This window comes from Hippocampus zosterae, chromosome 13 (assembly GCF_025434085.1).
Source record: "Hippocampus zosterae strain Florida chromosome 13, ASM2543408v3, whole genome shotgun sequence".
In the NCBI taxonomy this organism is placed as follows: domain Eukaryota; kingdom Metazoa; phylum Chordata; class Actinopteri; order Syngnathiformes; family Syngnathidae; genus Hippocampus; species Hippocampus zosterae.
Genome location: NC_067463.1, coordinates 21742842 through 21770285, shown reverse-complemented (window position 1 = coordinate 21770285; position 27444 = coordinate 21742842). Strand labels below are relative to the sequence as shown.

At 42.3% G+C, this 27444-nt stretch overlaps 5 protein-coding genes across 7 annotated transcripts; all 5 read right to left on the bottom strand.

Moving 5' to 3' along the window:
- Positions 1–1287: 1287 nt before the first annotated feature.
- zgc:136472 (uncharacterized protein LOC678514 homolog) lies at positions 1288–6969 on the bottom strand. Its single transcript, XM_052083710.1, has 11 exons — positions 6772–6969; positions 6268–6468; positions 5953–6080; positions 5727–5864; positions 3675–3782; positions 3289–3414; positions 3024–3221; positions 2808–2928; positions 2515–2696; positions 1600–1689; positions 1288–1518 (listed from the first exon to the last, which is right to left on the bottom strand). The coding sequence occupies exons 1-11, from the start codon at positions 6932–6934 to the stop codon at positions 1432–1434; spliced, it is 1542 nt and encodes a 513-aa protein (XP_051939670.1). The 5' UTR covers positions 6935–6969; the 3' UTR covers positions 1288–1431.
- Positions 6970–7168: 199 nt separating this feature from the next.
- Positions 7169–8734, bottom strand: LOC127612886 (lipopolysaccharide-induced tumor necrosis factor-alpha factor homolog). The gene is made up of 4 exons (XM_052083711.1): positions 8123–8734; positions 7976–8050; positions 7616–7781; positions 7169–7512 (listed from the first exon to the last, which is right to left on the bottom strand). The coding sequence occupies exons 1-4, from the start codon at positions 8361–8363 to the stop codon at positions 7404–7406; spliced, it is 591 nt and encodes a 196-aa protein (XP_051939671.1). The 5' UTR covers positions 8364–8734; the 3' UTR covers positions 7169–7403.
- A 1816-nt stretch (positions 8735–10550) lies between these two features.
- Positions 10551–15556, bottom strand: LOC127612887 (lipopolysaccharide-induced tumor necrosis factor-alpha factor homolog). 3 transcript variants are annotated; one of them, XM_052083713.1, is made up of 6 exons: positions 15353–15556; positions 14739–14832; positions 14512–14598; positions 14234–14326; positions 13284–13467; positions 10551–12121 (listed from the first exon to the last, which is right to left on the bottom strand). In XM_052083713.1, the coding sequence occupies exons 2-6, from the start codon at positions 14803–14805 to the stop codon at positions 12022–12024; spliced, it is 531 nt and encodes a 176-aa protein (XP_051939673.1). In that variant the 5' UTR covers positions 14806–14832; positions 15353–15556; the 3' UTR covers positions 10551–12021. The 3 variants fall into 3 exon arrangements, with proteins under 3 accessions (XP_051939673.1, XP_051939674.1, XP_051939672.1); XM_052083714.1 differs by lacking the exon at positions 15353–15556 and adding an exon at positions 15152–15342; XM_052083712.1 differs by lacking the exon at positions 15353–15556 and having other exon boundaries at positions 10552–12121; positions 14739–15108.
- Positions 15557–16427: 871 nt separating this feature from the next.
- Positions 16428–22671, bottom strand: pdia2 (protein disulfide isomerase family A, member 2). The gene is made up of 11 exons (XM_052083709.1): positions 22329–22671; positions 21264–21470; positions 20308–20441; positions 20099–20236; positions 18387–18503; positions 18186–18311; positions 17890–18081; positions 17197–17317; positions 16896–17074; positions 16718–16831; positions 16428–16628 (listed from the first exon to the last, which is right to left on the bottom strand). The coding sequence occupies exons 1-11, from the start codon at positions 22582–22584 to the stop codon at positions 16569–16571; spliced, it is 1644 nt and encodes a 547-aa protein (XP_051939669.1). The 5' UTR covers positions 22585–22671; the 3' UTR covers positions 16428–16568.
- Positions 22672–23820: 1149 nt separating this feature from the next.
- LOC127613040 (protein PERCC1) lies at positions 23821–25168 on the bottom strand. The gene has a single exon (XM_052083915.1). The coding sequence runs from the start codon at positions 24656–24658 to the stop codon at positions 23822–23824; it is 837 nt and encodes a 278-aa protein (XP_051939875.1). The 5' UTR covers positions 24659–25168; the 3' UTR covers position 23821.
- Between the last annotated feature and the right edge of the window lie 2276 nt (positions 25169–27444).

Sequence of the window (27444 nt, the reverse complement as noted above, 5' to 3'; positions counted from 1 at the left end):
CTACGATTAGTTTTATCTTATAACCCAGTCAACAAAATTGGTCTGGTCTAAGTTTGAAATTAACTTTATGGTCAAGTATGAAGTATCCGGTTTGTATTGCAGCCAACGTAATCAAAATTAATTTAATTGTATTTCAGTGCAGAAAGGGTTCTTTTTGGCAGCAACTCTGACTGTTCAATCACCTACATTTTCACAAGTGATTTGTCGGTCACGAACGAGCCGGTACGAAGACCCGGCTCTTTGAAATGAACAATAACTAAAAAAAAACAACAACAACAATGTATAGTAAGGTGTTTTAGCCGAAAAAAAAGACCATGTATAGTAAGAAGTTTTTAGCCCCAAAAAACGACCATGTATAGTAAGGCGTTTTTGGCCGGAAAAAAACGACCATGTATAGTAAGGCATTTTTAGCCGAAAAAAACGACCATGTATAGTAAGGCATTTTTGGACGAAATTTTTAGCCGAAAAAAACGACCATGTATAGTAAGGCATTTGTGGCCGAAAAAAACGACCATGTATAGTAAGGCATTTTTGGCCGAAAAAAACGACCATGTATAATAAGACGTTTTTAGCCCCAAAAAACGACCATGTATAGTAAGGCGTTTTGGCCGAAAAAAAACGACCATGTATAGTAAGACGTTTTTAGCCCCAAAAAACGACTAAGTATACGAAGGCGTTTTTGGCCGAAAAAAAAACGACCATGTATAGTAAGGCATTTTTGGACGAAATTTTTAGCCCCAAAAAACGACCATGTATAGTAAGGCATTTTTGGCCGAAAAAAACGACCATGTATAGTAAGGCGTTTTTAGCTGAAAAAACGACCATGTATAGTAAGGCATTTTTGGCCGAAAAAAACGACCATGTATAGTAAGGCGTTTTTGGCCGGAAAAAATGACCATGTATAGTAAGGCGTTTTGGCCGAAAAAAACGACGACGATGTATAGTAAGGCATTTTTAGCCGAAAAAACCAACCATGTATAATAAGGCATTTTGGACGAAATTTTTAGCCGAAAAAAACGACCATGTATAGTAAGGCATTTGTGGCCGAATAAAACGACCATGTATAGTAAGGCGTTTTGGCCGAAAAAAACGACCATGTATAGTAAGGCGATTTCAGCCGAAAAAACCGACGCTGTATCGTAAGCCGTTTTTCGCCAAAAAAACCCAACCATTTTTTTTCATTTCTGTTATAATGATTGTTATGTCATGGCGGTGGCGAGGGTAACCAGTTCGGATGATTGTTATGATAATGATAACATGGAATAATACAAATAATTGTCAATGGAATGTGGCATATTTGTGCTGCTCCGATTTATTGTCACATCAAAAACAGGATTCAGTTCTTCAATCATACATATATCACTTATACAATTTTGAAGATGGATTCTTTCTTGCTTTGACCTTGTCTTCCACGTCACATTTAGCCAATGGTTAGAGTTCTTCCTTGGTGGCGTTTCTCTCTTTCTTCTCATCTTCTGCTTTCATGGATTCCACATACTTCCTCCTGTCTTCGTTCTCCTTCTCGCCCCAAGCCCCGCCACAATAAAAGCTTTATTTTCAGCCAAACGTTTTATTCACGTGGACAAACAGGACGTTTACCTTCATTCTGTCTTTTGCGGCTTTCTTCATCTCCTGGTGGACAAAAGCAAGCAGGGCCTTCAGCTTCCTGTCGCCGGTGTAAAACACGGCCTGGGGGGGGGGTGAAAAAAAGAGCTTCTTGTTTATCCTGGTTTTATTGTCTTGATCCGAGCCTTTTTTTAACCAGCTTTTTGTGAACAAAAGACCGACTTGACTAATGTCGGGGATTTTAATTTGTTTCACGCTGTCGCTGGATTCATTTTGGAAGGTTTCTACTTCCAGTTTTGGATGCCTTCATGACTCTCAGGCAGTGTTGGAAAGAAGAAGCTTTTTGTGAACAAATTATTTTGATCCAGATCGATTATGGCTACTGTCGTGCATTTAAGTACATTGAGTGCTGTTATTGGTTTTATTTTGGGAGGTTGCTTCTTCCTATTTTTGTTTTCAGCTTTTTGGGAACAAAAGACTGTGACTGACTGGTGTTGGCAATTTGAGTTTGCTTCACATTTTTATTGGTTTTATTTTGGTAGATTTGAACTTCCTGCTTTTGTTGTCTTGCTGTGAGTTTTAAACTGCGTTTTTTTCTGAATAAAAGACTTTGATTTAATGTGACTGGCGTAGAGGGTTTATATTTGTTTCATATTTTTACTGGTTTTATTTTGGAATGTTTCCACTTCCTACTTCTCTTACTTCATCATGTCTCAGACAAAGACGGAAAGAAGTAGCATAACGTGGACAAATTATTTTAACACAGAAACACCTTCCTATACATGGTCGTTGTTTTTTGGCTAAAAACACCTGATCGTACATGGTCGTGTTTTTTTTTTGGCTAAAAAAACGCCTTACTATACAATATATAGAGTCCTCCGAGCCGGCCGGCCTCAACCGGCTTGTTGCGTTCAACTGACTCGAATTTGTGATCTTTTGCGATCATACCCTCTCTGCATAGAGCGCGGGGAAGAGACAGAAGGCTGGATAGGCGCGCTGCACCGACATGTTGATGTCGTTTGCCGACGCGTCGATGCGAGCCACCACCACGTCGTCGCGAGCTTTGAAGGCCTCGGCCAGCTCCTCCCACAAGGTGAACACGGCTCGACACTCTGGACTGTACGGCACGTCTGAAGTACACGCACACAAACGGGCCACTTCATTAGGTACAACTGTACATACACTCAATATACGTGTAAATGTGTGTATCTGTGTCTGTGTGTGTGTGTGTGTGTACTCACAAAACAAAACAAATACAGTCCTGTTGGGGTTGAAGGCAACCGCCTCAAAAGTGCTTCCGACCAGTTCCTTCACCGGACGTTGGTCCCATCCTTCAGGGATGGGCTCGCTCTGCATTTTGGGCTAGTACACACACACACACACACACACACACACACACGTACACTCCCATTGATTTATGTGACACATCGCACACAAAGACAAGGTACTGCGCGTACCTTTGCTTTGCCATCCAGGTAGTCCCGGCAGAAGGCCTCGATGGAGTCGGCGTCCAGCGTGGCCGAGGGCAGCTGGTAGGTCACGTGATCGGTCAGGTTGACCAATCGCACGAGAGGAGCCTCGTAGGCCCGCACGCGGAAATACTCCATCAGGCGGCCATTACGTGGCTCCCACACATCCACCAGTACGAATAAAATCTAAATACACACACACATGAGTTGAGGTCATTGTATGTGTGTGTGTGTGTGTGTGTGTGTGTGTCACCTTCATTCGGAAGATCTCTGCGGCGGTGTTGAATGCGGCGTGAACCGTATGGAAATTGGCGGAGCTTTTGTTGACAAAAAGGAGGGCGTGGCTAAGAACCGGCGACGACAGGATCCGAGTGGCCGTCTGACGAATCAATTGATTTTTCAATTATGTTCCGTGTTTAATTTGTGACAAACTTCCACTTGATTCAAAGCCATTTGTGTTATTTAATTCAATGCGTTTAGCATTTTAAAATAGATTAAAATCAAGTCAAAATGACCTGAGCAAATTTAATATCAATATCACCTACATGTCTTTCTCTTTGTTTTTGTTTTTCAAATTTGTTTGCATGGTGAGGAAGTGAGTAGCCACCACCAGGAACTGAATGACTCATCCTTGGCTACCTTTCCGGAATATTCTGTGACGGCCTCCATCTGGTATACACTGACAAAAGTCACCAAGTCTTCTTTAGAGGTCTGCGGTGTCATCTGGTAAGCCTGAATCAGCTGTGACTGTGGACACACACACACAGCAAACACAAACACACACACACACAGCAAAAATGTAACCTTCTCGTACCTTCAAATCTCAAAAAGGATCAACAAATATAAATATCGACAATTATCAAGGCATTTTTTTCCATATACACAGTTTGAAATCCTCATATGAAGCCTTAACCCTGGTTGAGAACCCAAAATTGAAACCCTAACCCTAGTTGAGAACCCTAATTTGAAACCCTAATATGAAACCCTAACCCTGGTAGACATCCCTAATTTGAAACCCTAACTCTAGTTTCGAACCATAATTTGAAACCCTAACCCTAGTTTGAAATACTAATATGAAACCCTAACCCTAGTAGACATCCCTAATTTGAAACCCTAACTCTAGTTTCGAACCATAATTTGAAACCCTAACCCTAGTTTGAAATACTAATATGAAACCCTAACCCTAGTTGGGAACCCTAATTTGAAACTCATCTGAGTTTGAAATCCTAATATGAAACCCTAACCCTGGTTGAGAACCCTAAATTGAATGCTGAACTCTAGTTGAGACCCTAAACTGAAAACCTAATCCTAGTTTAAAATCCTAATATGAAACCCTAACCCTAGTTGAGAACCCTAAATTGAAAACCTAACCCTAGTTGAGAACCCTAAATTGAAACCCTAACCCTAGTTTGAAATCCTAATATGAAACCCTAACCCTAGTTGGGAACCCTAATTGGAAACTCACCTGAGTTTGAAATCCTAATATGAAACCCTAACCCTGGTTGAGAACCCTAAATTGAAAGCTGAACTCTAGTTGAGACCCTAAACTGAAAACCTAATCCTAGTTTGAAATCCTAATTTGAAACCTTAACTCTAGTTTAAAATCCTAATATGAAACTCTAACCCTAGTTGAGAACCCTAAATTGAAAACCTAACCCTAGTTGAGAACCCGAAATTGAAAACCTAACCCTAGTTGAGAACCCTAAATTGAAAAACTAACCCTAGTTGAGAACCCTAAATTGAAACCCTAACCCTAGTTTGAAAATCGAATACAAAACCCTAACCCTGGTTGAGAACCCTAAATTGAAACCCTAACCCTAGTTTGAAATCCTAATATGAAACCATAACCCTAGTTGAGAAACCTAATTGAAACCCTAACCCTAGTTGAGAACCCTAATTTGAAAACCTAACCCTAGTTGAGAACCCTAAATTGAAACCCTAACCCTAGTTTGAAAATCGAATACAAAACCCTAACCCTGGTTGGTAACCCTAAATTGAAAACCCAACCCTAGTTGAGAACCCTAAATTGAAACCCTAACCCTAGTTTGAAATCCTAATATGAAACCATAACCCTAGTTGAGAACCCGAAATTGAAAACCTAACCCTAGTTGAGAACCCTAATTTGAAAACCTAACCCTAGTTCGGAACCATAAATTGAAACCCTAACACTAGTTGAGAACCCTAAATTGAAAAACTAACCCTAGTTTGAAATCCTAATATGAAACCCTAACCCTAGTTGAGAACCCTAAATTGAAAACCTAACCCTAGTTGAGGACCCTAAATTGAAAACCTAACCCTAGTTGAGAACCCTAAATTGGAAACCTAACCGTAGTTGAGGACCCTAAATTGAAACCATAACCCTAGTTGAGAACCTGAAATTGAAAACCTAACCCTAGTTGAGAACCCTAATTTGAAAACCTAACCTTAGTTCGGAACCATAAATTGAAACCGTAACACTAGTTGAGAACCCTAAATTGAAACCCTAACCCTAGCTTGAAATTCGAATACAAAACCCTAACCCCGGTTGGTAACCCTAATTTCATTCCCTACTTTAAATCTTCTGTCACACATTCTGACAGCATAGGCCTAACCCCAAAACGCATTCGCTTATTTATTAGCTCAACCAATTCCTTTCTCACACAAACCTTCCAAAAACATTTCATAAGATGTTGATTGGTATTTTGTACCCACGTTTTTAAGGAGCAGCACGACATCATGCGTGACATCAAAATTCCTGATGACATCATCATTCTGCGTCACTGCAAACCTGACATCCGGGAGGCTGACTGCGGTCGAATAAAACACTCGAACGTACTCGCTCTCCAGCTCCTAAATTTGCGTGCACACACACGCACACACACGGTAATAATCTTATTGATGAGAAGAGAACAGCGAGGGCCATCTTGACGGCCATCACCTGAAAGAATCCGACCACGCTGAGCTCCTCCTGCGCGCTCTCCAATTGGCTGAGATCGGTAATGAGGTCGGCAGCGGACCCCGCCCTCCTTTTCAACCACGTCACGATGGAAGCTGCGCTCTGAGGAACTTGAATCGCACACCGTCGCCGTGGAAATTGTACATTTTTAGTCGACTAGATTTTTTGGGAGATTTCAACCCACAAGCAGAAAAAGTTGTATTTATGTTTGTTTGTATGCAGAAAACCAACCCCGATATTTTAAATATTGAACAAAAAAGGAAATCTATGCGCTTCAGATTAAGAAATTTAACTCACCAGGGCAGGACACGAAGTTTAGTTTCTCTCCGAAAAGGTAGAGCCTGATTTTTGGTGGTCCTGTCGCGTTCAGTTCTTTGGCTAGCTCTTTGTCTTTCGTCACATCTACCATCGCCAACTTAATGTCCGAGTCCCGCAGCTCGCCGGCGGCTTCTTGAAACACTTCCGACAAATGACGGCCATCTGCGGACAGCGGAGCGTCTGGACGGGGGGACAAACACATCAAAGACGATTTGGAGTCTTCGTTGACCCAAGTTATGTCAAAAACAAGATCATTTGGAATTTAGGAAACCTAAAAAAAATTTTTTTTACAAAAAACATCAAAGACGATTTCAAGGAGCCTAGCGTATTTTCATCAAGATGCGTTTGCTAGCTTGCGCAATTTCAAAACAAGGCAAGGAGGGCCCAAAGATCCTAAACAAATACACAATCTGCAATCAGCGAGTAGTTCCGATGATGTCACTTCGTCCAATCTAAACAGAAGCACGGGGTTGAGTAACTTACAGAAGTGTACCAGTAGCTGCTTGTAGGTCTTCAGCGCGATGTGGAAATTTGTCTTGCTCAGCTGAAAAATGCCATCCTTCTCCGGGAGCGTTTTCGCGTCCTGCCCGCTAGCAACTAGACACAAGACCGCCGCCGCCAGCAGTAGAAACAGCCGTCTCGCCATTGTTGCGAGGCGTCGTGAGTTAAGGACGGGAGTGTCTCAGGGCCGAACGGGGTAGTTGTGAATGTTATCAAATCTGTCTTGTCGCTCATTAACTCGTTGCTATCTGAGCGCCCCGTCGTTGGCGGTTGCTCATATCAAGACAATTGCTAATAGTTGCCTAAAAAAAAACAAGGTCAAAGTGGAGGAAGAAACACTTAATCAATCATTGTGTCCAGGAAGAAAAATACTCCAAAGTAATATTTCTGTTCAAACGTTTAATGCCAAAAATGTCTTTACTGTTATGAGTCCCAAGAAAAACATGTTTTCTGAACATGCTAATTCCGTTTTTGGAGGTATAGTAGTTGTTGTTTTTTTTGGTCCACGTTTAATGTGGTCTTGTTTTCTTTTTAAGTCCCCCCCCCCTCACTCCCAAAAAGAGTTCCTTGATCTGTATACAAAAAGCGTCCAAATAATCCAGAGTGGATCCACGTCAAGATTTATGATGTACGTGTAGATGTTTTCCACACTGAGGACAGTAGTGATGAACATCCCACAGGTCTGGAATCATGAAAGGAATCAGGCAGAAGCCACAAACCAGCCTGGGAAAAATAATAAAAATAAATACAGCAGAAAAATGGTTAGTAAAAAAGTGGCCAGATGCTAACATGTGGCCAGATGCTAACATGCTACGATGCTAATTACCCAGAAAACGACAGGACGCAGCATAAAGTGAAAGCCCTCTTCGAGGGCATTTGTTTGATTTTGGTGACAATGTCGCGGCGGCAGTGCGGGCACCGAACGCTGCCCGGAGAGCCGAGCAGGTTGGACGTCGTTGAAGTCGCTTCGGACCTTGGCTGGGACACCACCGCTACAAATACGGACACGAAGGATATTAGAGTTTGAATTTTTGGGGAGTGAGAGTGGGACATCAAAGTTTAGCCCTGTTTTGATGTTGGTCGGATTCTTCTTGAAGCCCTCAACCAACTTTTTGCCAACCAAGGACATTGACGTACAGTCGATTTTCCGTGACTTGAACTCGGAGGTATTCAGTTGGTCACGTACCCGCCGGTGTTGAACGGGTGACTGGAAAGGTCTGAGGGGCATTGAAGATAGTTGGCATCAAGGCAGGAAACGGATCTGGACACAACAATCGGCGTTTAAAAAGGCTCGCTTATCCTCGAGACTGGATTTGTTCAACCCGAGTCTTACTGGTTTCTTGATAAGGAGGCGGGTTCGAATGCTGGCAAACGGAAGCGTAATAAGAAGGCGGAGGGCAAACTTCAAAGTCTTCCACGGCCACAGCGGAAGGTAGCATTGTGGCTTCGGTGTACGTCGGAGGCTCCATCGAGGTACTGACCAACCCCCCCCAAAAAAAAGCTGACAATGAAGACAAATAATACACAGGTGTCAAAGTCAAGGCCCGGGGGCTGGATCTGGCCCGCCGTATCATTTGATGTGGCCTGCGAAAGCAAATCAAAAATGTTGACTTCTGTGATGCTTACTAAAATGTTGACCGAGACTTCAAATTCTCATATGTCAAATATAAAAGAGCTATTTGAACTTTTCTTGTTGCCAAAACCCTCATTACAGTAACTTAAACTATACTTGAACATCCCATTATTCTTGACTTCCTGATATGGTTTCACAGAAATGAGTTTGGTACCCCTGTAATGCGATAGTTCACGGAAACTGACAAAAATAACCCAAACTAAAATGATGAGATTTCCGTGAACAAAACGGACCGAAATTACATTTTGCATTTATAAAGTACCCCGCCAAAAAACAACAAAAAAACTAGAATGACAGCAAAAATGTCCTCTTCTTTCATGTCTGTCAATGAACATCACTCATGAACTTTCCGAGTTGATTATTAAATGGATTTATTTGGTTTCATTTTAGTTTTGAATGGTCATGTACTACTTTGTAGATTCTATCAAATTTGGAAGGATGACTTAAAATACTGAAAAATGTGCATTGTTACAACCAAAACATTTCCAAACTTCATCCAATCCATCCATTATTTGAACCTCTCCTCCCAATAAAAGTCGTCCATATTTTGTGAACGATCCATCTTCAAGCATTGACCTTGTGTCATTTGGTCACCTCACAAAAAAAAATCACCGCAAGTCCACTTGTTTGAAATGGACGCAAATGCGTCTTTCATATCCGTGCCGTGCGTCCGTCAGGACCGAAAGGAGAGTGTGCCGAGATCCGAGAGCGGCGGTCTTACCTTGGAGAGTCGTGAGCTCGACTGTGACATATGCGACATGTAAGTCGTCGGTAATAGCTGCAAGATCAAAGCCTGTCCAACCAGTTCTTTACTGCAATTACAAAATAGTTACGACATACGGACATCCTATAATTACAGCAGATGTTACCTAAAGTCTATAGGTCATAAGTAGGTTTAAAAAAAAAATCCAAGCTCTGAGTAAAACAAACGAGTTGACGGCTAGCCTTTTTCAACCAACAACACACAAAAATAAAACATTTCTATTTTGTGAATTGAATCACACGAATAAAATTACAGGAGCAAGCGAATCTCTCCGATTACGATACATTTGGCACGAGTTGAATTCGCTCCAATTGCCATATCGTAAAATTCACCCGATGCGATACCATTTGATTAAGTCTAATTTTGATACCATTCGTTAAAATGTTTGATGCCACACAATGGACTGGAATAGCAATGCAATATGATAGCATTCAATTATTCCCAATTAGGATGCGATGTGCGGTTTGGACCAAAGAGCGGCACAGAGGGACGCTCCGAAAAATTGCAAGGAGGAGCGTGGGAAAATCACAATTACTAAATTAAAGTCCCAAAAAGAAGATTTGCTAATTTGTCAAGGTGCCGCAATATTGCGCCATCTACAGCAGAGGAAGACCAATTTAATGTCAGATTATTCTTATTTATTTTTTCTGCTCTATCAGTGGCTGGTATCGGCAGCCTCGGCGAGTCCCCGATACTTTATAAAATAAGCCCGGTATCGGCCCGATACCAATTCCAGTGTTATCCATTTGACTCCAGTCGCAATGCAATATTATATATAATGAAAATTATGCATCATTTTTTTTAACCTCCCCGCCAAATTATTGGAAAAGATGCTAAGGAACCACTTATAAATATTTTCCAATAAAAAATTTCAAAAATTTGAAGATCAACAAAAAAACAACAAAAAACAGTATGTAGTTTTTATGGAACAGTATGTCCCACTTGTACCTGTATCTGTGCATGAATTCTTCGAAACGTGGTTTTCAAGTGTCTGACAATCGAAATGACGTGACCTCTTTTTGACACGACAGGGGCGCGAACGTGACATGACCTACATTACAAATCTGACATTTGGGGAGGTTAAAATAAGTTCACATTCGCGTCAGGAGCAGGCTATGCATAGTCAGTCTATACATTATCCACCAATCCAAATTATTCCCGCATGCTCACACACAATTGATTGTGCTCGCTCGTCAGTTAGCGCTTTTGTTGCAGACTGAAATGCAACTTGTGCAGCTCCAAATATGCCTCCACACGTTCATTATTGCACTTGCGTAACACTCACGGAGCTGTGTTTCATAACATCCAATAATGTCACGAATGACGCTCGAACCCTTTTAGGGGTGCGGCACACGCAGATACAAGAAATATTTAGCTTCAACTTAGAATACAACTTTTAATGGGGACAATAAGAAAGTACATGCAATGGAGACCAAAAAAATATATATTTTTACAGGGTGTTTTCCAGAGCTGGCAGTTGTTTTGAGTAAAGAAAAAACAAACAGTACAATATAACCTAAAACTAATGACATTTTCAAGAAAGCAAGCATTTTCTTTCTCAATGATGAAATAAGAATATCAAATCTGTTACTTAGACTGGAACTCAAGAATAAGCAATTCACAAAAGCCGTGAGATTCAAGCATTTATGAATTATTTGCATGACTATCATTGCTGATGCTGAGAATAATCATAAAAGTGATTGAGTGATAACTGCCAGCCGCATGAAAACTCAAATTTTATAGAAACAGATGTACACATAGAAAGACCCTGATTAAAAAAAAAAATTGGAACATAATTTGATGTTATCATAGCGAAACAGCGGAGCCCAAACGGGGAAATGCACAGAAACACTTTTTTGAAACAATAACAATTATTTGTTATTATTGCGTGCAACAACAATGATATCACAATGCAGTGATTGCACGTGCAAATAAACGCAATCTCTTCTAGTGCCGTCTCCCTATCAGCAGTAACGCCGTGGCACTGCTTCTTCTTCAGCCTCAAAGTATCAAATGTGTCTCCTGGGCGATACCCCAAAGTCCTGGATCCGTCTTCTTATAGGCCCAAGGTTCTGGATGTGCCCCCTTCCTCACTCTAGGCTCCGGATCTTCTCAGCTAAGGTCCTGAATCTGCATCGTTGTTTGGCCAAGACTCACAATCTCCTTCCAAATCAGCCCAAGGTCTCGGGTCTCAGGTCTCACTCCTCATCTAGCTAAGCTTCTGGACTTTCATTTGCCCAAGGCCCTGGATCTCGTCTCGGCAACCATCATAAACATATGTGTAAAATTACAATTACACATAATCATTAAGAATAAAACATACAGTTGAAAACAAGAATATAATTTACATGCAAAAAAACTCAAGCTTTGCATATTTTATACCAGCAATCTGTCCCGTTGCGAGGTGCTGGTGGACCCCAAAAAGTAGGCAGGAGGGAGGAGCAGGTTGTACTAGAGTTGTATTGATAAAATACAGAGAAAACCACTGTAAATCCAAAACAAACAAAGTCCAAAGTATCAAACAAAAAAATCATGACTGAAGCTAAAACATAATAGTGACCGAAACATGACAGAAGGAAACAATGACCCGCGTCAATGAGTGGTCGGGTGGGAGTCCTTTTATACAGCTAATTAGCTAGCGACCCACAGGTGTGCAGCTGCAGCGAGAGCCCAACAGTGCCACCTGTTGGTCACAAGCCGAAACTTGACACAATCAGAAATCATGACACTTGATTTGTTCCTCAGTGGTTTGACAAACTAGCAAAAAGGTCCGCACAGCGGTTGATACCAGTCATTAGCCCACCCGTGAGCCATCGGCTATGGCTCACTGCGCTTCCTAGATGCGTCGAAGATGTTTCCGACAATGAGGACAGAAGTAGTGCGTATTCCAGCATCCGGGAATGAAAAACGGAATCAGACAGCAGCCGCAAAAGAGGCTGAAAGGCAAGCGGAACAAAATGTCAAAAGGGGTGACAATGAACGAACTGAGAATTATTTGGAGGTTTTATGCGGAAGCTTTTACAGTTTAAGGTTGTGTCTTTGTTAGCTTTTAGAGTTTGGGTTAGAGGGGTTCGATTCAAGGTGGATTAGGGGCTTCCGGTGAGGGCTAAACAGTCAGGTTAGGGCTTTGGGTGTTTGTCGTTGACCTACCTATGGGTGTGTCGGCTCCCAAATCTATATCGGTTCTATTTCGGTTCCCATTCTCCAAACATTTTTAGCTTGTCCGAGCCCGGCAAGGAAGCTGTGTTGTTTCGCCTTTTTTTTGTTGTAGGTGGACCGCAATGACATTGTTTTTATTTCACAAATCATCATGTATGTGACTCTGTTTTTTTTTAAAGCTTTATTTGACTGCGCCTCCCCCGTGTTGTGCCTCCCTGATGTAGTAAAAAAGTCATTATGATCCACGAGATGGCCGTTCAAAAAGAGCATCGACAAACTGTAATTTATTGATGACGTCAGAGCGGTTACATTTATAATGACGGACTGACGATGACGAACGGGAGGTCCGGTCTACGGCGAATGACGAATTGGCAACATTTACCTCCGGTAAATGGCATTATATTCCCGACATCAAATAATGAGTGGCACAAGGTGTCACGTTTCGGTTTTGCGGTCTGGCCAGCAGGTGGCATGAGCGGACTTTCTAGCGCACTTGCTGCCAATCTGTAATCTATAGATGCACTGTTTAATTAAAGACGCCACCGTTTTACACCTATTGTGGGATTGTCCATGGCATTGCTGTTTCGCTGGTCCTTGACTAGTTGGCTTTTGACCTTGTCGTGATTTCGCGTTGTATTTCTCGGTACCCATTATAGAGTAAGTACTGTTTTGTTTTGGTGATGTGGCTTTTGTGCGTGTATTGGTGATACATCGTTTTTCGTTTGTATTTAGGGTCTTTATTTTTCCTTCCTTGCTCTTTTTGTGCAAGCGCTTTTTGTTACTCTTTTGGATTATGCCTTTTGGTCCTTATTGTGGACCAGCGCTTTATGTTCTCTCCTTATTCGGGGCGATTGTTGCGTTGATTAAGTCTACCCCACCCCGACTCGGTTTCCCCGAGACATAACACAAGGCAACGTTATCAACAAGCCAGGAGCGTACCATGAGAGGATGGTCATGGTACAGACGAAGATGGCAGCTGATGACGGGCAAAAGACTTTTCTGGGCTTGACTTCCCGCTGACATTTTGAACATCGAATATAACCGTCAGAGTTCGGCGGGTCACTGACGGGAATGGTCGGCTGCGGCTGCGTCACCACCGCTTGCGCTGCGGGCACCGTGCTGACTGAGGGAGAAAAAGACGACGAATGAAACGTACAGTGAAGCGGGCACCCATGATGCCGGGAACGAGATATTAAGTAACAAGTTAAGTACTTCCCTAAGCAAGTACAGAAAGACGTTACTTTGTAAAGTGTACAGATTATTGCACACTAAATGAGAGTTGTGCATCATGTAAAGCATAAATGATGAAAACGATGGTCATTTCACTTTGAACAACCCCCATCGGGGTTTTTTTTTTTTGCCCTCTTTAGTTCACGTTCTCTCTCAGAAGTGGATTTTGCCTGCCGTTTTGGAAGGAACTGATCCGAGGATGTTTGAGCAATCCTTCGAAAATGTCCAAGGCAAACATCAGCATAGTGAGCGATCGCCCGACTGGCTAATGAGCCGAGGGGGCTATTGACACACAACGACAGTTCGGTAGAGGTCCCGCCCATGCAGCAGGAAGATGCTCGGTAGTAGCCAATGACAGAGCAGTTAGAAGTATGTTGCGTTCTGGAAACTCGGAGCTGCGAGTAGCGGCCCACACTGTATTTGGACCTTTCGTATCTTGAAATTGATTTCGTCACTCGAGGCGATATTATGACAAGTAACAAAGGTGACTGTGGCAAAGCAAAAAATAAATAAATAGCCAAAGTCGAAGCAGAAAGGTGAATGTCTGCTTGAATTACAAATTGGTGCGAGGTTTGCAGTATTCCAGGTCCCACTCGGATTTTGTCTGCCCGTGAAGCGACGTCAACATGACAAAAATGATGTAGGTAAGATTGACATACCCGCTGCCAGTTGAGGGACAGAGAATCGCGGTGTCTGGGTGGTCGTGGCGGTGGGCGTCGTCAAGATGGGAAACGGATCCGGCTGGACAGTTCCTGCAAAACAGCCACTCAGATCGATCACAGCCTACTTGAATTTATCGAGAGAAGAGAAATTTTGCCATTGAATTGATATCTTTGCCAGGGGGGGGTTAACTATAATTTTAAAAGTTTAGGCTGGGGTGACTTTGGAATGAAGTCTCCATTTTTGTACAATCGGGTTGAGATTGACATAAGCATACCTGGTTGATCGCAGGTGACTTGCGGTGTGAGGATGGGCGTCTCGGTGGGTGCGCTCAAGATGGAAGTTGGACCCGGCTGCAGAGTTACTGCAAAAAAATTGACTCTTTGAGTACCCATCCTGAACGAGTACCCGATACCTTAAATTTAGGACCGGCCCCAATATTGACGAAAGGAAGTCCACTTGCAATATTGGATGCAAAAAGGGCTTGATGAGTCGTCACTTAACTTGTCTCTTCATAGGACGGCGGAGGCTGTCGTTGGGCTGTCGCCTCTTCATACGAAGGCGGTTCCATCGGCAGATCGTTCGCTCAAGCGGGAAGCTGCGGAGAAAAACGGCCTTCAAACGGGAGGATGTCATTTGGGGGAGAAATTGCGTGCGAAGGCTGAATGACATTTTGTGGAATGATATTGGATGACGCAGGAGAATAGACTGGTGAGCTGGAATGAGCCCAACAGGTTGAAGTCAATTGGGTCTGAAATGGTAAAGGCGTGAAATATTTAATTCATACGGGTACGGAGAGCCGACGACTTCCCGAGTCACGACTCGGTTCGAAAAGAACACGATTGCTCGGCCATTTCACCGAAAAACAAGTGACTTTATCATCAGAAGGTTTCGGTTGTCATGCAATCAGTCGTCACCTTATCCAGGTACAAGAAATCTCTTTGAAAAGCCAGACGTATTTCCATGACCGGAGTCCGAGGTGCAGGGGCTACTTTGCTAATCTTATGTGGAGAAACTCAAATCGACAACATCCCTCAGCGGCAGCTTTTCGACTGCGACAAACTCTCCAAAGCTATGAGGCCGGTTTGCGAATTCAAGAGTGCGAGTGCCGGTCTTACCTTGGACAAAGGAAGAAAACATGTGAATGGAAGAACATCACGACGGATAGTCACATGACGTCGCAACCTGCCGAACTCGTTTTTTGGACAGGAATGTGAAACATTTGATTTAGCGATTGCAAACCCTCCGTGCGCGTAGTTGAATGACGACAATAAAGCAACAGTCGAACAAGGTCAGGACAGATGACGCTTGTCTGGCACTGAAATTACCAAACAGCCATCGCTGCATACAAAGTGCTGTACATGGAGCACAATAAACGGTAAGACAAATCGGTAAGAAAGGCGGTAGAAAGCACCAAACAGTAAAATCAAGAACAAATCCAAGTCATGCCGAGTCGAACGCCAACGAATACAAGTGAGTTTTGAGGAGGGCTTTGAAGATGGGACCAAACAATATCACCTCCAATCAATATCACCTCTGTTTCGTTGAATTTCAAGAAATTTTGTGCCATCCAGGTTTTGATTTCTTCCAGACCGGATGGGAGTGGCCTTAAATGAGAAGGCGTCTTTCTTGCTCAGTGGGACATAGATCTGGCAGTCATCTGCATAGCAGTGGAAGGGAATACCATGTTTCCTTAAGATGGAACGGAATGGGAGCAGATACAGTGAGAACAGCAGAGGCCCCAGAATTGAGCCCTGTGGAACACCACATGACAGGGGAGCAGTGCCGTGACTCAGAGCAGCCATCTGCACAGCAGTGGAAGGGAATACCATGTTTCCTTAAGACGGAACCCAATGGGAGCAGATACAGCGAGAACAGCAGAGGCCCCAGAATTGAGCCCTGTGGAACACCGCATGACAGGGGAGCATTGCGTGACTCAGAGCAGCCATGGCTGACACAAAAGGTCCTGTCAGCTAGATAGGACCTAAACCACTCAAGAGCACTGCCGCCAATGCCCACCAAGTGCTGCAAACGAGTCAGCAGAATACTGTGATCCACTGTCTCAAATGCTGCAGTTAAGTCCAAAAAAACCAGACACACGTGGTCTCCAGAGTCATTTGCCAGGAGGATGTCATTAGAAACTGGCGTTATAATGTGCCGATTTGGTTTTGTCTGTTAAGGTACGTTATAATGAGGTTCGACAGTATCTGTCCGAAAATAAATTATGATTGACTATCATGGTCATGAAACGGTCATCACTAAGAATAGCAATCAATGAAAAATCGATGGCTTCGATTCTCCCGATCAAAGGAGTTTTATTGAGTTAAAATCTCATCAAAGTTCGTCTTTATCAGATGTTGCGTTGGCAGGTGTCTCCAAAGACTCGCCCTCTTTCTGTACAAAAACAAAAAAAAAATACATGATTTATTATCACGATAATTAGGAAGGAATATTCATTTTGGGGTTAGCATGCGAACACAGACTGCTTCATCGTCATCATCTTCATCGTCATCGCCGTCTTCCTTGGGCAAAACTCCTCCGTTGTCCAGAAACCTGGACAATGTTTCCAGATCACGGTTCCCAGAGTACTCCACCGCCTGCGGGACGACAGTGGCGAATGGCGTCTCCGGCGATCGCGTGGTGAAATACGCGCGTCGGTACCTCCTTTCCACCGGCGGGGAAATATTTGAGCGTGGGGAAGCCGTTGATGGTGACGGCCTCCAGCTCATTGGCCGTGGAATCCATCTTGGCGATGATGATGTCATCATGCCCGGCGTACTTTTGGCCCAGCTGGTCCCAGATGGGGGCCAAGTCCTTGCAGTGGCCGCACCAGGGAGCATCTGCAATCGAAATGGTTTTTTCTTCTTCTCCCGTTTAAATTAAATCTCAGTAAGGATCTCACATAGCCATGATGACATCTGAAAAATTTTGAGGAATCTTCACGGAGAACAACGGAACTCACAAAACTCCACAAAGACGTTCTTTGCTGGATCCAGAGCAACAGACTCAAAATTCTTCCCCACCAGGACCTTAACGGGTTCTTTATTCCAGTCCTCTGGCACGTCTTGACTGCGATAGTAAGGCTGCATCACAAATAACAAATGGATGACAATGAGAATACGATAGCATCCAATAATTCATTCATTCATCTTCCAAGCCGCTTGATCCTCACTAGGGTCGCGGGGGGTGCTGGAGCCTATCCCAGCTGTCTTCGGGCAGTAGGCGGGGGACACCCTGAATCGGTTGCCAGCCAATCGCAGGGCACACAGAAACGAACAACCATCCACGCTCACATTCACACCTAGGGACAATTTAGAGCGTCCAATCAGCCTGCCATGCACATTTTTGGAATGTGGGAGGAAACCGGAGCACCCGGAGAAAACCCACGCAGGGCCGGGGAGAACATGCAAACTCCACACAGGGAGGCCGGAGCTGGAATCGAACCCGGTACCTCTGCACTGTGAAGCCGACGTGCTAACCACTGGACTACCGGGCCGCCCAGCATCCAATCATACAGCTAGAAAGTGAGTGAGTGAAAGATTTTTCCACAAGACTTTTCCGTACGCGACTCAAGAGCACAACGGTCGGATACATCCGTACGTATCCGAATGGATGTGCCTGTGAGTTCGCCTGTAAGTATAAGTATGTATTTTACCTTGGCCGTACCATCCAGAACCTTCTGACAAAATGGCGGCAGGTCGGCGGAGAGATCCGCCGTGTCCAATTTGAACTTCTTGCCCGTATCCATGTTGATGATGCGAGCCGTGGGCACGTCGGCCGCCGACACGCCGAAAAATTCAAGCACGAACGACACATCGGCCGACAAATCGATCGTGATGAACAGCATCTGAAGGGAAGCGCAAAAAATGCAAGAGCATTTGGCGTATTGTGTTTCGTCAACACATATATATATATTTTTTGGGGGGGGGCGTTGGAGATATCGAGGGCTACCTTCCCCTTGTAGGCCTTGGCGACGATCCGGACTTGGTCCACGAGTGCCGTGTGGCTCTCCACTGTGGAGTTGATGAAGAGCAGGCAGTGAAGGCGAATGCTGGAGCTGAAGATTTTATCCCCCGTCTACACAAACAACACAAAGCCAATTTTGTGTTGGTATATGTGGGTGCGCACATGTGTGTATGTGGGTGTCTTTACCTCCTTAGTGAAGGGGATGATTAGATCCAAGCTGTTTTCTTGGATAAACTTGGTCAGATTGCTTTTGTCCAGCTTGCTATCGTCGGGCAGAGCGTAATCCACTCTACCGTTGTCAAACTAAAAAACAAAAATCATCCGACATGATCTCGACTCATGAGAGACATCCAACGTACCCAAATTAAGATCAGATAAGAAAACCTTTCATAGTCTCACAATGGAGAAATTGCCACTTCACACTTCACAGCAGCAAAGCTATGAGATTTATGGTTCTAAAATGGCCTAAATTTCATGACGTCACCGGCTGATAATTCTCAGGCATTGCAGCAATAATAAAAAAACGTTTTGATACCTTAATCTTCACAATTTACATATTTTGCACCATAGAGAGCCATTATAATTCATATTTTTGAATGCATCGTAAACCGAATGTGTATACATGCATTTCACGCGATTTTTACGTTAATCGTTTTGTTTTCGCTTGGACAGACGTGTATGCATGCCACATTGTTGGGTTGAGGTCATTCGAATTTTGCAACTTTAGGTGGCGCCAGAGGATCGCAAATGAGTTTGCCTTTTTGCAGGAGGCTTCAAACCGATGCATTTTACACGAACACGTCCGGTCGGGATTGTTAGTAGGGCTTGGTTGGGACCTCCAGACACAATTTTTTTTTTCCTTTTGCAAAAAATAAAGAATAAAAAATCCCAAAGAACGAATAAAAACTATATATGTATGGATAGCACAGATGCCTCTGAACATTTTGAGTGTTTGAAAAAAAAAAATGTTTTTATAAACACAAAATACATCATTACAAAAATTGTAAAATGCGTAACTTAAGGCCCTTTTTAATTTGGAGCACACAAGGGTTAAGTTGGCAATCAAAACCACATTGGGTGCGAAATTATTATTTTTATTATATATATATTTTTTTTTAATCTAAAGGAAGAAAAGTGCGCTACTGATTCAAAATGGCTGCTTCAACCCACATTGTTTGACTCCTGGCGCCTTTTTGGGTTGAAAGCTTTTTTTTTTTTGGGTGGGTCTGCTTACATATGATAGACATCTACCAAATTTCATGTTATTAAATGAACTCTTTTTTTGCGGGGGGGGGGCGTGTACTACTCAGTCAAAATGGTAACTTCAAATCAGGTTTTTTTTTGGTACACATTATTGCATCACAACATAAGAAATGCAGAATTTCTCTGTTATGGAGGTAAAAAAAAACAACAAAATACGGTAATTAATATCTTGATTGGTATAAGTTTTAAGGGACCCCAAAAAGTTATTTTATTGTTGATATATTTATGAAATCAATCAGACAATTTTAAGGTACTGGAATTTTATTCAGCTAAATATTAGAATCACAATCATCCAAAAAAAATCAATATTGGTCGGGTCCTACTTCATACCACAATTATGGACTCCTTCTGTCTTTTTGGGTATAGCTTCTTAAAACTTTTTTGTGGGTCTACTTGTCATACACTTGCCCACCAAATTTCATGTTTCAAAATGGCCGCTTCAGACTAGAGCCCAACCGATTAATTTCTCGGCCCCTTTTCAAATTGGACGTTTTATTTATTTTTATTTTTTTGAACACAGTAACCCATTACAAAAACATACAAAAATCTAAAAGATAACCCAGACTATTTGTAGTTTTTTTTTGAACGCCCAAATCATTTTGTGCTTATTTTGCCGCACCCTGTTGCGCACTTACCTTTTTGAAAAGCACGACCGTGTCGGATTTCAATTCATACTCCTGGAAAACCTCCGGAGACGTCGTAATGGCGAATTCCGTATCAACAATGTCCATAACCACCTCAGAAAACTCCTTAGCGGCGTCGCTTTCTAAACTCTGGGCGAGAAAATTGGGTATGAAGATCCATCTGTACGGCAGAGTATCAACTCGTCCTGGTGAGGGCGTACCTTGAAAAATCCCACTACGGTGATGTTGTGGGCATCAACAAAGCTGGCGGCAGAGCTAGCATCGGCCAGGACTGTTGCGCCAGGACCGCTGCGACGTTTCATCCACTGGATGATTCCCGTGACTGTCCTCTTACCTGAAATCAGTTTGGAGTTGTTAGAATTTCCTGTTTTATGCTTTTGGAAATGGAGGCTAAAATGGCAGCTTCAAAACCAAAACGGCAGGCTTCCTGTGTGCATTCGGGGATGGCTTTTTGTGGGTATACTCTTTATAAACATGCCGACGAAATTTCAAGAGGCTAAATCCACCTGGCTTCATTCGAAATTCAAATAAAATTCTGTACAGTGATACATGACTGGAATGGCCACTCCAACCAAAAATGGCAGAATTCCTGTCAATTTTTGGACGTGGCTTGTTGATCTTTTTTTGTGGGTCTACTCATGGACAAAATTTCAAGTACGGAAGTGAAAAAGGCTTCAGGGGCTAAATTTTCAGAGAAAAAAACATCTAAAGGCTGTTTCCAATCCAAAATGGCCGCTCAAACCCAAAATGGCCGCTCAAACCCAAAATGGCAGACTTCCTGTGAATTTCGGGCATGGCTTCTTGAGACTTTTTTTGTGGGTCAACTCGGGAAGGAGATGCTGACCAAATTTCACGTAACTAAGTAAACGTGTCAGTTTCAAGTCTGAGAAAGCATTCAAAATGGCCGTTTATTTGACGAAGAAAAACAACATAATAGTAAAAAAAAGTCAAAGTGACACTAAAACGAATTTGAATTGGATTAAAAAAAACAAAAACAGATTAATCTGATATTGAAATTCAACCGCAACAGAAAGCCCCCCCCCCCCTCCCCCCCAAAAAGCTGTTATTTTATCGTCTTAGGCTTTATGCTTTGTGTTGATTCTCGAGTTTAGCTTAGCTTTAGCTACAACAGTTTTCATATTTTTTTTGTGCGTACCGGTGAAGTCAATGGGGTTCTTTCGGTCGCCGTGGACAAAGAGTTTGAGAACGGGGAAGCTGGACACGGCAAACTCCTCGGCCAGCTCTTTCTCGTCGGTGGCGTCCACTTTGGCCAAAGCCACATCCGACCCATCCTTCTTCAGCTTGTCGGCCGCTTCGGCGAAGACGGGCTCCAGCTGCTTGCAGTGGCCGCACCACGGCGCGTCTGGACGTCACAACATCAACAACAAAAAAACCAAAAGAAGTTTAAAATAAAAAAACACTTTGGACAGACTGCATGTTGCTGATAGGACTTGAAACTTTGCTCCCGGCACACGTGGGAAAGTGGAAGCTGGAGCGCATCTGGATGATGGGCCGCTTTCCACATGGAGAATTCAACCCCCGAAGATCAAGTAGCTCCTGATACTAAGATGAACAGTATTCATGTAAAAACATATTTTTTTAAGACAAACTGAAAAGCAGCATTACGCTACAAATTATTCGAATAACAATAAAAGTTGTAGTTTAGTCAATACTTCAACAATCTGCATCAGTATTCTTAAAAGAGATTTTTTTCCCAATAATGCCATGAAGCAAAATATTGAGATTTTTCTTTTGTAATGTAGTTTTTTGTATGGAATAATAATCCTTGTTTGGCAAAACAGAATTGTCTTTTTTTTAATTACAAAATTGTATTATCCATCGTCTAATATTTTGTTTTTGATTTTCTTTATTGACGCGAAAGATTTGTTATTTAATTCCTTTGACAAAAATGCGGTTGCTTTTTGTAAAATTAATTAATTTCAAATTTGGGGGAAATTGTTTAAATACTTGGAGATTAATTCCCAATATAAGTAAAAATAATATTCATCAAGTTTTTTTTAGCAGAATTAAAAAAAATACAAAATGAATATAAAATATATTTTGAAATGTTTTAAATTCAAAGCCATTGTGTTTCTTCAAACACTTAAAATGAAAAATCATTAAGAAATAAGTATTATTATTCTTTTGAGGGGGGGGGGGGTTAAAATAATGAAAACCGCCTCAATGCTTGAATATGCATTTGTGCGCGTTTGCTACTCACAAAATTCCACCAGCAAAAAGGCAGTCTTTTGGAGCGCCCTGGCAAAGTTGTTGCCATGGAGCACCATCACGTTGTTGTCCTCCCGGATTTCGCTGCCCTTCTCATTCTTAGCCGCTTCTTCGACTTCCTCCCGGGCATCTCGGGGGCTCTTCTCCGTGGCGCTTTCCGTCTCGCCTTGCTTGTCGTCGGCCCGGCCGGACGCCAGCAGCAGCATCAGCAGCAACAGGCTTGCGAGCACCAACGTTGGCGTCCTCATTTTAGCTGGTGGCTTGGGAGCCGCGGGTCACGTTTGGACCCTTTTTGACAACATTGGAGAGAGCGTGTGGCAGAATTCTACTGGCCTGGCCCTCTCAGCCAATCAGGTGCACTCCCGTAGTGCTCTCAGGGTTTTTGTTCCCTCTCATGAAAAGTTGCGCCAGAGGAGCAAAACTGTCTCTTTGCCAAGTGATATTTTGCATATTTCTGCTTTCCTTGAGCCTTCATCTTCTTTATCACTTTTTTTTTTCCATCGTGCCGCCTTGAAATTAAAACTAAATTGGTTCGCTTCCAGTTCCTTTCCGGGAATGGTGTCCTTGAGACTTTTTCGTGTTGTCTGGTTATCACAGACACTTCACGGAGACAAGTTTCATGTCAAATCTATCAAACTGGTGTGTGGAGCTGATTTTATTTATTTATTTTTTCATATTCCAAAGTCTGGAATTCCCTCCAAAATATCAGCTTCAAACCAAATAGATCGACTTCCCGTTCAATTCCCAGCATGGACCCTTGAGGCTTTTTTTGTGGGTCCTGTTATGACGCACAGACATTCATTCATTCATTCATGTCGATTCCCGAAACTGGTGTTCAGGTCCATTTTTTTTTTCTTCTCATAGTCGTAGCTCTAGAATTATTTTGGCGAAAGGTCCGTGAGACTTTTTTGTGCGTCCTGCAATGACAGACACCAAATTTCCTGTCAATTTGTGAAAATTGTGTTAGGAGCTGATTTTTTCTTTTTTAAATTTTTATTTTCCAGGGCCCTGTTTTTTTTCTCACTAAGTTCTAGAGTGGGCGTCATATTAGGATCACAAAAACTCAACTAAATTCTCACCAGGTTATGCGCGCTTGCAAAAATGAATGAATTTTTGGGCATGTGCCACATGTGGCAAAGCAAACACTTACGGCATGAAGTTTGACAGCGATGTCGAGACAAAAAAGTCTTGAGAGGTCGACCGTTTAGCTCTGATGCGCCCTTCAAAGTTTTAGAAATTCAGCCAAAAAGACAGTTTGATTTAATCGCAGGAAATTTGGTTAGCACTCGAATCGTGAGTAGACCCACAAAAAAAAAAAGCGGACATTGAATGCAAATTAGTAGAAAATTTTTAAATTTATTTTTTTTCACTCATTAATTACACTTCTTTAGTTTATTTTGACACTTTTGGGAAACTTTGTGACAATTCGTGACAATGATGCTGATAAAATGCCACCAAAAAACAGATTTTTTTGGGGGGGGGGGGTCAATGCAACACGTTCGCGTCGTCCGGATTGGGGTCCCAGTTGGCCAGCAGGTCACTAAAGTCTGGTTGGGAGTTTTCCAGAGTGTGCAGGCTGTAGTTCATGTGGGTGTCCTGTGGGGAGGCGTCCCCATCGTAAGGGTCCGGCTCGGTCCAGAAACTGAGCGGCAGGTGCCTGGCGTTCATGGGGCGGCCCTGGTCTTTGCCCCGGGACTCAAACAGCTCGGCCAGGGGACCCAGTTCAGATGAGGGGTGCCCCTTGTCCACTGCCTTTGGGGTCCCTTCCCTCACCTCCCCGGCCGGCCCCGGCGGGTCGTCGTAACGCGGGCGCCCCCCAACGGCGGCGGCGGCGGCTCCTTCGCCGGAGACGACCTGCGCCTCGCGCCGGCCGAAATATCGCCGGACGTCTCGGCTGATGATGTCGGCGAACCTCAGCAGCCGCTCGGTGGCGTCCTGCGGGTCTGACGAGACCCGGGGGTCTGAGGAGTCCTCCTCTTCATCTTGATCACTGGACCCCTTTTCTTCCTCCTCTTCCTCATCCTCGTCTTCCTCCTCCGGGTGGAAGTAAACTGGGGACGCCAGCCGCAGCTGGAAGTTTCGCAGGACGCCCGTCGCCATTGTAGTGAGTGATGACTGCTCTGTCAAAAATGCTGACGCTATATATACGCCTCGCTGTGTGAGGCGTGTGCGTCTGCGAGCCTGCGTTTTGTGTGTGTGTGTGTGTGTGTGTGTGTGTGTGCGTAAATATTTGTGTTGGTCAAACAATCTTAAATTTACTTTAGCGCCAGGCAACAGGGAAGGGGGTCTACACTTTAATGGAGCTTCTGCCAGCGGCACCATGGAAAGTTGGCGCGCACTCACACACACACACACACACACGTAGATAAACACATGTTGGGTTATGAGGGTAGTTAAAGGATAAAAGGAGCGTAAAATTGAATTTCACGCCGTTTTGACTTTTAAAGAGAGGCAAAAAATAGCCCGGTGCATGGCCCCTAACATGCGAAACGGTGCAATGTAATATTTTGCCTTGTATGAGAAAACATTTTTGATGAGGAAGAAAAATAAAGCGATTTGGTGATGTCAAAAAAGGTTTCACGTTGAAATATTTTTAGATTAATGTTGTGGTACGTTATACATATTACACTGTCAATTATTTTTTTAAAAATCAACATAATGTTTAATATTAAGAAAATATACAATAAATAGTTTAATTTTTTTCTACAGTTGTTGATTTAGACACTGTTCATTTATTGTTAGATTCGTCTAATTATTCCGCCAGATTTTTTTTTTTAATTCACAAAACAATAATATTGATTTAATGCCTATTTGCTGACTCATTTTGGATAATTTCCTCATTTTTAAGGATACTTTATTGCATTTAAAACGCCCAAACTGATATTTTCGGACCTTCCAACAGAAACAAATGCTTTGCTTTGCCATAAAGCGTCATTCGAAGTGCCACTAAATCCACACAAGTCAATTACATTCTGTTGATGTGCTCGGGCTGTATTTGTGCGCGTGTGTGTGTGTGTGTGTGTTTGCGCGCATTTGTGTGTTATCAAGACCCCTGCCTGGCCACCCCTGGTCCTCAGTATCCTGGCTTCCGTGTTGACTTTAGGCCTCAAGATCAATAGCGGCAATATGGCGGCACTCCATAGCCTGATCGCAAATTACACGCTCTTTTAGCCACACGAGCGCTATGCACACACACACACACACACATATAAATGTGCAGACGTCATTATTTTTCCATCGCTTTAAAAGCACGTTATCGTTTCTGGTTTGTTTCGTCGTCATCAAAAACCTTTGACAAATCTTGTTTTTTTTTTTTGTTCCTAGTAAGGTGATGAGATGCATGACCCCCACAAAAGTGACAGATTTAGGTCCCCAATATGCATCTTGAAACCAAAAAAGTCAATCGAGTGTCTAATTTCTTTTGTCAATATTGGTTATTATTATAATATTGAATATTGTATTATATTATAATTGTATAATATATATATATAATACTATTTAATTATATATATATATATATATATATATATATATATATATACAGAAATATACAGAAATTGTATATAAAATATATATACAGAAATTGTAATCAGGATGACAATATTATATATATAATATATATATAATATTGAATATTGTCATCCTGATTACAATTTCTGTTAAGTTCACGGAATTTGTGACAGATGTAGATCCCCGCAACGACTGAAAACATGTTTAGCCACGACTAGCTCGTGTTCGTTTCAGCTCATTTGTGTTACCAGGATGAAGAAAATCTATTCTTAGTACCATTTTGTTAAAAAGATTTATGTCCCCAGAAATTGGCGGATGATACAGATTTAGGATATGCTCATTACTTGAACACACAAAACTCAAGTAAAGTTTTACACAATCACGTTAAACGTGACTGTGTAAACCGAGGACCCGCCACTCCTCCAAAACATAAAACTATTATGGATTCCAAAAACAAAAAAGCTGTTAAGACTCTGGCTATATGCTCCTTATTTGGAATCTTTGTCTAAAAATCCCCTGGCTTCATTCTTTTTTTGTTTAAACGTTTGTAATATGTATGTATTGGTAGCACGTTCGTTTTGTTTTCTGTTTGCTGAGAATTGTATTCAGACTTGTTCAATAAAGTTTATAAAATTTAAAAAAAACATAAAACGTGTTCGGGTACCTGCATTCTTTCCAATGGCCGGTAGAGGGAGACTCGACGCTTCTACATTCCGTCTGAAGTCTGTGAGGGACAATTGTCACAAGTCAGAGGAGGATTTCGGTACTAAACAAAGTCAAACTCAAATCAAGAGTCAAAGTACAATCAAGTAAAAACTACTCACCAATTCAAGACTGTCGACAGACGTCATGGGGGTGGCAACAGGAGGGGGCGGGGGGGGGGGGCAGGCTGCTACTGCTACCAAGTGGCTATTAGTGGCTAACGCTAAGCTTGCCCTTTTATCACTTTAGTACCACAAATACAGTATTAAACTGAAGTCAGATTTAACGCAACACTATTCCGTCATATTTTTTTCAATTTAGACTTATAGAAATGTCAGGGGGGGGGGGGGGGTTGTATAAAAAGTAAAAACTGCTTAAAAACATGACCATGTTAGTCCCTCTATCCCCCCATTTTTTAAGATACATAGATTTTTATTTTAAGATAAAAAAAGGACATTTTCATTTACTACCCACTTTTGTGACTTAAAGAAATTATGACATATTGTATGAATACTTGATTAAATGTTGCATGTTGATTTTGAAGACAATAAATAAATGACCAAAATAAAAATGAGGTGAAATTAGGACAGGTTCAAGACTTTTTTTTTTCACTTCACTTTTGCGAATCTTTCCAGAGTATTTAACTGGTAAAAAAAAATATATTTTTTTACAATTTCACATATTTCTGTAGTAAAACATTCCTGCAAGGCTAATTTTCTTTTAAACGACTGAAGTAATATTTTTTTTAAAAAAGGATGCAATAAAAATGGGACATTGTTCAAGTACAAAACCTTGTTTTTAATTTTCTATGATCAAAACATCTAGAAAAATATACAACAAATGTCCACAACGTTTGAAAATGGGAACATAAAAGAAAATTCACATTTTCCCCCATT

Bases quoted from the DNA above. Each gene is read 5' to 3' on its own strand.
- zgc:136472 (XM_052083710.1), bottom strand. From the start codon at position 6,934: ATGGCGAGACGGCTGTTTCTACTGCTGGCGGCGGCGGTCTTGTGTCTA. The intron at 5,865-5,952 runs GTGATGGCCGTC...ACGCAAATTTAG, and splicing joins GCGTGGTCGGATTCTTTCAG to GAGCTGGAGAGCGAGTACGT. The intron at 3,415-3,674 runs GTAGCCAAGGAT...TTGATTCGTCAG, and splicing joins TCACAGAATATTCCGGAAAG to ACGGCCACTCGGATCCTGTC.
- LOC127612886 (XM_052083711.1), bottom strand. From the start codon at position 8,363: ATGATACGGCGGGCCAGATCCAGCCCCCGGGCCTTGACTTTGACACCT. The intron at 8,051-8,122 runs GTAAGACTCGGG...TGTTGTGTCCAG, and splicing joins GCCTCCTTATCAAGAAACCA to ATCCGTTTCCTGCCTTGATG. The intron at 7,782-7,975 runs GTACGTGACCAA...CCGTATTTGTAG, and splicing joins CACCCGTTCAACACCGGCGG to CGGTGGTGTCCCAGCCAAGG.
- LOC127612887 (XM_052083713.1), bottom strand. From the start codon at position 14,805: ATGGAACCGCCTTCGTATGAAGAGGCGACAGCCCAACGACAGCCTCCG. The intron at 14,327-14,511 runs GTATGCTTATGT...GCTGTTTTGCAG, and splicing joins AGTCACCTGCGATCAACCAG to GAACTGTCCAGCCGGATCCG. The intron at 13,468-14,233 runs GTATGTCAATCT...TTTCTCCCTCAG, and splicing joins TGTCCCTCAACTGGCAGCGG to TCAGCACGGTGCCCGCAGCG.
- pdia2 (XM_052083709.1), bottom strand. From the start codon at position 22,584: ATGAGGACGCCAACGTTGGTGCTCGCAAGCCTGTTGCTGCTGATGCTG. The intron at 18,312-18,386 runs GTAAAGACACCC...TTGTTTGTGTAG, and splicing joins TCATCCCCTTCACTAAGGAG to ACGGGGGATAAAATCTTCAG. The intron at 17,075-17,196 runs GTGAGTTCCGTT...TTTCGATTGCAG, and splicing joins GAACGTCTTTGTGGAGTTTT to ATGCTCCCTGGTGCGGCCAC.
- LOC127613040 (XM_052083915.1), bottom strand. From the start codon at position 24,658: ATGGTGCCGCTGGCAGAAGCTCCATTAAAGTGTAGACCCCCTTCCCTG.